Raw genomic sequence first — 10,436 nt, 5'->3', positions numbered from 1 at the left:
TTATTGTATTTCTTTTGTATTTTTGGTATTTAGTGAATTTTTAAAAGATTTTTTTACTTTTTAGGTGTATTTATGTTAGGTGTGTCTAAAAATTAAAAAAATTAAATATTAAAAAAATTCAGTAAAAATAATATAACACGGAAAACAAGAAAGTATAATTTTCTCAAAATAGTTTTTGAAAAACTCTAACCTAACATAGTGATTGTGGTTTTGAGACAGCTTCATATATATACAGTCACAAAATAGTTTGAATAAATTCAATGGTATTTTTCTGTCACAAAAAAAATAAAAAAAACGATGTCGTCTTACTCTTTTAATATAACATCTCTTTTCATTCATTTTTTCATCTTCCTGTCTCTCTGTATTTATCTCTCTCTGTTCTCTTTATCTCTTTCACTCATCACTCTTCTTTCTCTGTCTGTCTGTGTATCTCTCTCATTTTCTCTCTGTGTCTCTCGCATATCTTTCTTCTCTCTATCTCTTATGTCTTCTCTCTTTATCTCTCTCGCTCATCTTTCTTCTCTCTATCTCTCTCATTTTTTTTTCTCTCTCTCTTATTTATATCTCTCTCTATCTCTCTCGCCCATCTCTCTTTTTCTGTGTCCCTCTCTCGCTCATCTCTTTTCGCTCTATTTCTTTCTTTTTGTCTATCTTTCGCTCATCTCTTGTTTCTCTCTCTTTTTCTATCTCTCATTCTCTCTCTCTCTCTCTCTGTCTGTCTCTTTTTCTGTTTATCTCTCTCTCTCTGTCTCTCTCTCACTCTCACTCTCACTCTCTCTCACTCATCACTCATCTCTCTCTCTGTATGCTTGTCTATTTGTGTATTTCTCCCTCATTATATTCGTCTTGCCCACTCTCTCCGTCTCATATTCTCTATTTATTGAGCTTCTCCTCGATTTATCTATCTTTTCTCTCATTTCTTTTCTGTCTCTATCTCTTTCGTTCATCTCTCTATCTCTCTACCTCTCTCGTTCATCTCTTTTCTCTCTCTGTCTCTTTTTCTGTCTCTCACTCTCTATCTTTTTCTCTCTTTGTCTCTCTCTCTCTCTCTCTCTCTAACTCATCACTCTTCTCTGTTTGTCTGTCTGTCTGTCTCTGTCTCTCTCTTTCTCTCGTTGTCTCTCGTTCATATCTCTTCTCTCTATCTCTCTCATCTGTCTTCTCTCTCTGCCTCTCTCACTCATCTCTCTTCTCTTTATCTCTCTCGCTCATCTCTCTCTGTCTTTTTCTCATTTATCTCTTTTCGCTCTTTCTCTCTTTGTCTATATCTTTTCATCCATTTTTTCATCTTCCTTTCTCTCTTCTCTTTCTCTCTCTCACTCATCACTATTCTCTCTCTGTCTGTTTGTCTATCTGTCTCTCTTCTCTCTATGTCTCTCTCTTTTTCTGTGTCTCTCTCTCGCTCATCTCTTTTCGCCTTATTTCTCTCTCTTTTTGTCTATCTTTCGCTCATCTCTTGTTTCTCTCTCATTTTCTATCTCTCATTCTATCTCTCTCTCTCTCTCTCTTTTTCTCTCTGTCTCTTTTTCTGTCTATCTCTTTCTCTTTGTCTCTCTCTCACTCTCACTCTCTCTCACTCATCACTCATCTCTCTCTCTGTATGCTTGTCTATTTGTCTATTTCTCCCTCATTATGTTCGCCTTGCTCACTCTTTCCTTCTCATATTCTCTATTTATCTATCTCTTCTCTCATTTCTTTTCTCTCTCTGTCTCTTTCGTTCATCTCTCTTCTCTCTATCTTTCTCGTTCATCTCTCTTCTCTCTCTATCTTTTTTTCTGTCTCTTACTCTCTATCTTTTTCTCTGTTTGCGTTGCTCACTCCCGTCTTCTCTATTTACTGAGCTCCCTTTCGATTTATCGATCCACTATAAGAAAATGCACTTTTAGCGATCACTTTGTCTCTCTCTCGCTCATCACTTTGTCTCTGTTTGTTTTTTTTTCTCTCTCTCTCTCTTTATCTCTCTTCTCTGTCTGTCTCTCACTTATCTCTCTCTCACCACCCATCTTCTCTACCATATTCACCACTACTGCAAATGCCATTCCACTACTACCACTGTTGTCACTCAATCTCTACAACTATCATTACTACCATCATCGCTACCACTCCACTACCACCACTACTACTACCATTACCTCTCATCTACCACCGCTATTCTATCTCCTCTACCACTACCACAACTTCACCACTTATCTCATTCACCATCACTACCACCACCACTATCACCTCTTATCCACCACTTTCACCACTACTGCCATTTCTATCCTCTACCACAAAAAATTAGTTCTTGATTTTTAGTATAAAAAAAAAATGAGTCACAAAAAAATCATTGACCACAAAAAATTAACTTTATTTTAATGAAAAATATTATCCCTACTTCTACCAAATAAAAAAAAAAAAAATTTTTATTCATTAAAATAAATATGAAACAAATAAATTTTCAACCTTACTAAATGTAAAAAAAAATAAAATTCATCAACTATAAAAAAAATTTATTTTAATAAAAAATAATTTTTTTAACAATTCTTCCGTTGCAAAAAAAAAAAAAAATCATTTTATTATTTAAATATTCATTTGTAATAAAAATAAAAAAAATTCCAAAAAACATTTCCAATCCCCCCCCCCTTTTTCCATTCCCACTCGGGTTCTCCTACCCCAAACCCAAAATCCCCAATGTCAAAAATCCCTAATCTCTTCCCCCTTTTCCATTCCCGCTGGTTTTTCCCCCCTCAACCAAAAATCCCCAAAAAAAACCCTAATATGCACACAGCTCTCTCATTCCTCTCATTTCATCTCATCTCATCAGTCTCTTTCTCACTCTCATTTTCATCTGCATAGATCGACTCCACACCGATCAAACTCGCAAGATCGACTCCTCACCGATCGACCTCACTCTCTCATTGCACCGATCGATCTCATAGGTAAGCTTCTCTCTCTCTCTCTCTCTCTCTCTCTCTCTCTCTCTCTCTCTCTCTCTCTCTCATCTCATCAGTCTCTCTCTCACTTCATCTCATCAGTCTCTCTCTCACTCTCTCATTTTCGTCTGCACAGATCGACCTCGCAAGATCAACTCCTCACCGATCAACCTCGCAAGATCGACTCCTCACCGATCGACTTCACGGATAAGCCTCTCTCTCTCTCTCTTTCTCACATCTCAACATAGTTTGTGTGATTAGAGAAAATGATATTTATTTTTTAAAGTTATGAAATTTGAATGCCATTGGTATTTATTATCAAGTTGAGCAGTTCATGTATATGTATTTTGTAAGTATGTAAACTTTTTGAACTTCTTGTTTTTAATGTTGTAAAGAGTTCAAGAATGAATAATTATTTTTAGCTGTATGCACTTTTAAAGTAAAAAACTAAACCATCTTCCGTACAGATATTACGAAATACTTGCAAACATTCTGTGTGTCAAAACTGACCAGCAGATTCAACCTTGGCCCTTGGGTACCTAATTTGTTGTCCCAACTTGGAATTTTGAAACATTTCCAGAATAAAGTGCTATTATCGCTTTGTTCCCATTTTTTAAAGATCTTCAATTTTGTACTCTTTAGAATCTTCTTGATGCTCTTTCTTCAATAAAAATTTATTTATCAAAAAAAAGTGCTATTATGGCTGGTATTGCATACCCGCAAGTAGCCCCTGTGATGTTGTTGATGAGATTAAACTATGAGTAGGTTATATGTGAGAAATAAATTCTTTAGCCTGGTCTTTATAAGACCTTTCTGAAATTTTTTTGGTATACAAAAGTATGAAAGAAAAAGACTATCTATCCTTATTAAGAACCATGCACGATAATTCCCTGGAATTAAAAATGTTTAGTTGGTTGCTCATGCTCCCTCTAACCAAGAAAGTAAATACTACGGGGGCAGAGAAAGGAGAAGCAATTAGTTGCTGAGAGGAATTAGTGTGATTTGGGAACTTCAATAAGATTTTGGTTTTCAAATTTTACAATGTAGTCAATTTTCTATACTGCAGGTATGTGCATAGTTACCAAAGCTACTTGTGGAACCATGCTGCAAGTATGAGAGTGCAAAAAAATGGTATGTAGACTGCACAGTTTTACTTAGTAAATTTATGGATTATTTCATATATAAAAATTGTACAAGAAATTATGTGAAGAATGATATTCCTGTAAAAAAAAAAAATATATCTTCATTTGCATTTTGTTTGAAAGTGAAAGGTAGTCGCATTATTTTGTACAAAAACTTTGTAAGAATTTGTGGAGGGATTTGGAAAAAGGAAAAGGAAATTTTGTCCATTTTCTGTAATTTTTCCATGGATGCTAGAAAGATTGGAGTTCCAAACTAGATTCATTTTAGCAATTGTTATTGATTAGATATATTGATGCCCAAACATTAGTTTTTACTAGGTTATCAAGGTTAACTGATGTTTTATCTTTATGGAAACATAAGAGTCAAATTCCAAGAAAGTCGGGGATTCTAAAACAGTGATGTTAATCTAACTTTGAACGTGACATGGAAGAAGATCCTCTATCTTCATTCTTTCCATATCTGCCATTGAATATGATTAGTGTTCGGAGAATATTTCCTTTGTTCTCTCAAGCCTTCAAATAATTACTGCAGCCTACATAATTACTGAAAATGTAACTTCCAATTGATTTGATTTATTTATTTATGTATTTTTCCCATTTGTTTGGTTTTGGTTTTGGTTTTGCGGTCTAATGTCAATTAAAATGGTTAGAATTCTATCAATTGACCTGCTGTAGAAACTGAAAATAGTCTACTTTCTTAATTTTGCTTCGTATTTGTTCTTTTCCTTTCGTTGAAGAGGATTTGTAGATTATAGTCGCAGTTTATTTCAAATGGGAAATGGCCAACTAGTCTTATTTACATTTGTGATGGTAATTTTCTTAAAGCTCCTTCCCATGTATGCTCTGTTCTCTTGAAATATATTTACTTTCTCTGGGTCCCACTACTCTATCATTAAAATGCATAAAGAAACTGTGCAGAACTGCATGTATAAGAGATTTATTTACCTTTCCAATCAAAACTTTAATACAACCAAATCCACTGGTTTTCACACAATTGTTTTCTTCACTGCTAAGGGACAGCAGTTTTAAAATGTCATGCTACTATGAAATTGTGAATCTAATAAGATATTTCTGTGCATAACTTATTTAAAACATTCGGTCTTTCAATGCTCATCCACGTTTGGGTCTGCATATCTTACATTGTCCACTTAAGCAATTTCTTAAGACTTTGGCCATGATGCACGCATTTCTAGATATTTCCAGTGAAGAGAAATGAGACCCTTTACTTAAAGGAACCTTTTTTTGAATTTTTTTTTTTTAACACTTCACCGATTTCTAGTTAATGAGAGATAATGACTTTGTTGGATCACTAGTTTGAATTGTACCATTTGGAGAGATTTAGTGGTTCAGAAGGACAATAGCCATAGGCTGCAAAACTATGTGAACCTAGTAACTATTAGAAGCAGAGATGATTACGTCACACAACATTGTTTTTTTATGAGAGTACAGAGTTTTTTTTTTGGTACAAAAATATTTTAACACACCCAGCTAACACACAACACACGATAGAGAAGACACACACACGGCAGACTCAAAACAGAGAGGGAGACCCAGACACACGATGGATGAAGTTTGGCTCTCTCTCTCTCTATATGGCCGATCTAGACACACAGATCCACACAATTGTGGCACCCAGCAGCCACACCATTCACGCAGGAGAATCCTAGAATGGAGAGATCCAGCATCAACAACAGAAAATCTGAAAACGGCGAGGAGAATGGTACTGCCACCAACGGAGACTACTCTCACGACGACAAAAAAGTAGATCGGCTTGGAGGAGATTGCTCCAACCACCTGAGGTCTGGAAAAGCTTGGTCTTCGTTGGCAGCCATTGTAAAAGCTTGGTCATCGCATTTGCAGCTGACCAAGTTGTTGGAGTGATGCCTGTGAAGGCTGCGTCTGCGAGTAAGACGATGGAGTCTGAGGGTGTAGCTGCAGGGAAGATGGCAAGTCTTGTGGCGATTGAAGTGGCTTCTGTGGCGGTGATATTTGCTGCTGCCCAATTGACGGGACTTGTGCCAAGGACTGGTTAAAATTCTGCTGTGATGCAGATGCAAGTCCAGGAAAGACACCATCTGAAGGAGCAGATATTGGGATACATGTGTTTGAGGTTCAAGGCTGAGAGCTTGAACTAGCAGCAACAATAAGAAGATCAAGATCAAGAAGAATAATTTGTGGCAGCGGAGTGAAGGTATGTGTAGAGGTCCGGCGGGCGGCCAAGGCGAGACTGCCGCCCGCCGATGAAGCAAAATGACTAGATTGTTAACCTAGCTCTGATACCATGTAAGATAAATTGATAAAGAGAGGGAGAGAGAGCAAAATGAATAACTCTGTATTTCTGTGTATTGTATGTGATGTATCTTTACAAGAGAAATCAACTCTCTCTTTATAGAGAGAAGAAATAACATTGGATACCAAGTGATGATTGAAATCACCGAAAGAATAAAGTGAAAAGAGAAAGTTATACAATTAGCAATATTATATTAACAACAACAATGCCAGTAACACAAAAACTGAACACAAAACTGGACACAAAAAGCACATAAATGGACAAGATTTGATGGTGGAGCCACTTTTCATAAATCTTATCCTTCCACTTGTTTTTTTGGTTCTGGTTCCAATTCTGTGTTCATAGACTTATTGGATATATTTTAACAATAGAGAGTTCATGTATTGTTGCAACTCAAAATTCATGATAGGTACAATCAGTTGGTCCTGACTCTATGAGAATAGTCACTTGTACCTTTGCTTCATTATTTAATTATTTTTGTAATAATATGCTGGACTGAACATTTAAATGGCATATTGGGTTGTCTTCTGTATAATTAACCAGGAAGAAGGGGTGAAGATAACTGCTAATTCACTTCATCCTGGAGCCATTGCCACCAACCTTCTGCGTCACCACGGCTTTCTTGATGGTAAACCTCCGAGCCTTGAAATTCATATAGCTATGTTCTTAAAGTATATTTGTGGATATTCCAATTTATTGGATTGGTAGTGGTTCGCTTGCATTTAAAAAAAAAAGACAAAGAAAAAGAAAAGAAGAAGCCGCAGTGATGCTTGTTTTGGATCAGTACAAAAATCTTGGTAGACAATTTTTATTTTTATTTTTAATTGAAGTATGTAGATTGTGTGCCATTTTATTTGATATTTTACCTGGGATATTTTGCAAAATATGTAACTGTACCGGAAGAGTTCTGTTCATGAAGTATGGTTACAAATTTGATAGGTCTTTTAAAACAAAATAAGCCATGGATAGTTGAAACTTAATTGTCTCATAAGGTTCATCATGGTTTTTAGACTGATATTACTGCTTTGGTTCTTGTCTGTTGCAGGCTTAGTTAATCTGGTTGGTAAATATGTGCTGAAAAACGCTGCGCAGGTTTGTTCTCTGTCTTTTTTATATTTAAGACGCACAACAGTATTTCTTTGAACATAATTTTGTTTTCTAGTTTTCTGTTGTGGAAAACAGAAAAACAAAAGCTGACACAAAAAAAGTTGTTGCCCAAATTGTTTTCAGGAAAGTTTTTTGAATACACCCATTTTGTAGGAAACACTTTTTAATTGTTTTCTGAACTTTCAAAAACTATATTCCCACAAAAATGAAAATGTAGGTGTTTCCTAACTTCTCTTTGTTTTTGTTTATGGAAAATTAGCACGTACAAACATCTTGATGGCTTCACTTGACGAGGAAACATGGTCAACCTTTTTTTTATATAGGGTATTTCTATGACACGGTATGGTAATTAATTTCAACGGTTGTGGTTGTAGGGGGCGGCAACTACATGCTATGTGGCATTGCATCCGCAAGTCAAGGGGGGTAACGGGGGAGTATTTTTCGAATAGTAACATAGCCAAACCAACCGCTCAGGCCAAAGATGCCGATTTGGCGAAGAAATTGTGGGATTTCAGCTTGAGCTTGACTGATCCTAAGTGATGCTTTTGTTGAATTGATTTGTGTAGAATGAAAGCATTTTGTCCTAAGTTTTAAGTGTTATGAAACCCTATTGTGTGACAGACCTACTTTGAATAGCTGTAAATTTATGGAATTTAATGTTGTGAGCTTTTGACATAAGTTCAGTACATGCTGTAATCTTTTCTCATAATCAACTTGATAGACATGCTGGATGGAAGCTAAATAGTTTATATACGAAGTATAAGAGGATAGAGCTCACCTTTTTACGTCTTGTTTGTGAACGGTTTTCTATGTAAATAGTTTTATTCTTTTAATCCAGCTCGGCAATTAGAAAAAATGTGCATGTTTTTACAATAATAATTATAAATTTGTAAAGTTAATCAACACAAATGGATGTGCAATTTAATTATTCTTTGTAAAATATTGAATTTGATGGTTTGATCAATTTTTATTTTTATTTTTTGTTATGATGTTTTTGTGAATGGAATGTAAATAATCAGCTCTTTTCACTGTCGGAAAAAATAGAAATTTTTAATATTTTTATTAATTTTGTTATAGGTTTTACTTTTTGCGACGATATTATACTGTCGCAAAAAATAGAAATTTTATTATTTAAAATAAAAATTTTATTATTTTTTAATATTTTTTGCGACGGCATTACACTGTCGCAAAAAATAGAAAATTTTATATTTTTTATACTTTTTGCGACGGAACCACACTGTCGCAAAAACAGTATTTTTTTAAAGAAAAAGACTATTAGCGACGGTATTTTTTGCCGTCTCAAATAACATTTTTAGCGACGGTAAAATAGGGCCGTCGCAAAAAAGTCAAGAAATTTCAAACGTTATTAGCGACTGCACGGTGCCGTCGCAAAAAGGTAAAAAATGCCGTCGCAAAACATTAGCGACGGCACTTACCGTCGCAAAAACTCTTTTGCAACCCCTGCAGTTGCGACCCCCTCTTGCCGTCGCAAAAAGTCATTTTGCCGTCGCAAAAAGTATTAGCGACGGCATTAGGAGTATTAGCGACGGTATTTTACCGTCGCAAAAAGTCATATTTTTTGTAGTGACACTTTTTTTTATAAGATCTTCTCCATTATAATAAAATAGTACTTTACTTATCTCATCTTATAATCTATATAAATATATATATATATATATTGTATTATATATTATCTATACTATATATTTAGTAAAATGGGGTTTTTAACCCCCAAGGCCTGTGAGAGATTCAATATCTCAATCTGAATTTTCTATATTTTTTATTTTTTATTTAAAAAAAAAATCTCAACATTTATTGATTTGGTCAAAATCTCCTAATCAGCATTTATTAAATTTTTTCAATGCACATGTCTTTCCACATGCCTGTATTTATTGATTTGGTCAAAATTTCCTAATCAGCATTTAAAATCTCATCATACAAATAATTATAGATACAATCCATGTATAGTTACTGCAGTATCCTTTTCAACTTCTCCCATACACTATGGTTAGTGATAAGATTGTTAAATTATTTTTATAAAAAATCTTAAAAAATATAATTTATATATTAAAAAAAATCTAAAATAAATATAAAATATCTATAATTATCCCGTGCATAGCACGGGTGATATGCTAGTATCTATACTATATATAGTATAGGCTAGTATCTATCTATACTATATATTAAACAAAAGGGGGTTTTTAACCCCAAGCCTTGTGGGAGCTCCAATCTCTCAATCTAAATTTCCTGATTTTTTGATTTAAAAAAAAAATCTTAACATTTATTAACTTCTCCCAACTCCCAAGTCTTGCCCTCATAATAATACTTTAATGCATTAAGAACAAGCATAAAAAAAATTCTTTGAAATCCAACACATGAATTCCTTGAAAAGTCTCAACACATATGATTATTATCCATCATAATAACATTTTAATGCATTAATAACAATAATAAAAAAAATTCTTGAAATGTCCAACACATATGATTATTATCAAAATATTAAACTTTAATATAATATAATAACAAAAAAAAAGACATTTAATTCCTTGAAAAGTCCAACACTTATGATTATTATCAAAATATTAAATTTTAATATAATATAAAAAAAAGAAGACATTTAAAAAATAAAAAAATATTTAAAAATCACAATTCACATGTATAGATAATTGTAAACACAATAAAATAGAAGGGCATTCATGTCTAAACGTTTTTTTTTTAAGATCTCCTCCATTATAATAAGATATCACTTTATTTATCTCATCTTATAATCTATATATATCAAAATATTAAACTTTAATATAATATAATATAATATAATAATAAAAAAAAGACATTTAATTCTTTGAAAAATCAAACACTTATGATTATTATCAAAATATTAAATTTTAATATAATATAAAAAAGAAAAAAAAGAAGACATTTAAAAAATAAAAAATAAAAATTTAAAAATCACAATTCACATGTATAGATAATTGTAAACACAAT

At 33.5% G+C, this 10,436-nt stretch overlaps 1 protein-coding gene across 1 annotated transcript; it reads left to right on the top strand.

Moving 5' to 3' along the window:
• Window positions 1–6,816: 6,816 nt before the first annotated feature.
• Window positions 6,817–8,284, top strand: LOC145801913 (short-chain dehydrogenase TIC 32, chloroplastic-like). Its single transcript, XM_082893771.1, has 3 exons — window positions 6,817–6,972; window positions 7,390–7,436; window positions 7,826–8,284. Exons 1-3 carry the CDS (start codon window positions 6,852–6,854, stop codon window positions 7,898–7,900), a joined length of 243 nt encoding a protein of 80 aa, XP_082749897.1. The 5' UTR covers window positions 6,817–6,851; the 3' UTR covers window positions 7,901–8,284.
• The last annotated feature ends 2,152 nt before the right edge of the window (window positions 8,285–10,436 follow it).

Source organism: Camellia sinensis, chromosome 11 (assembly GCF_055761805.1).
Source record: "Camellia sinensis isolate YWXY chromosome 11, ASM5576180v1, whole genome shotgun sequence".
Lineage (NCBI taxonomy): Eukaryota > Viridiplantae > Streptophyta > Magnoliopsida > Ericales > Theaceae > Camellia > Camellia sinensis.
This window is presented reverse-complemented; position numbering and strand designations above follow the sequence as displayed.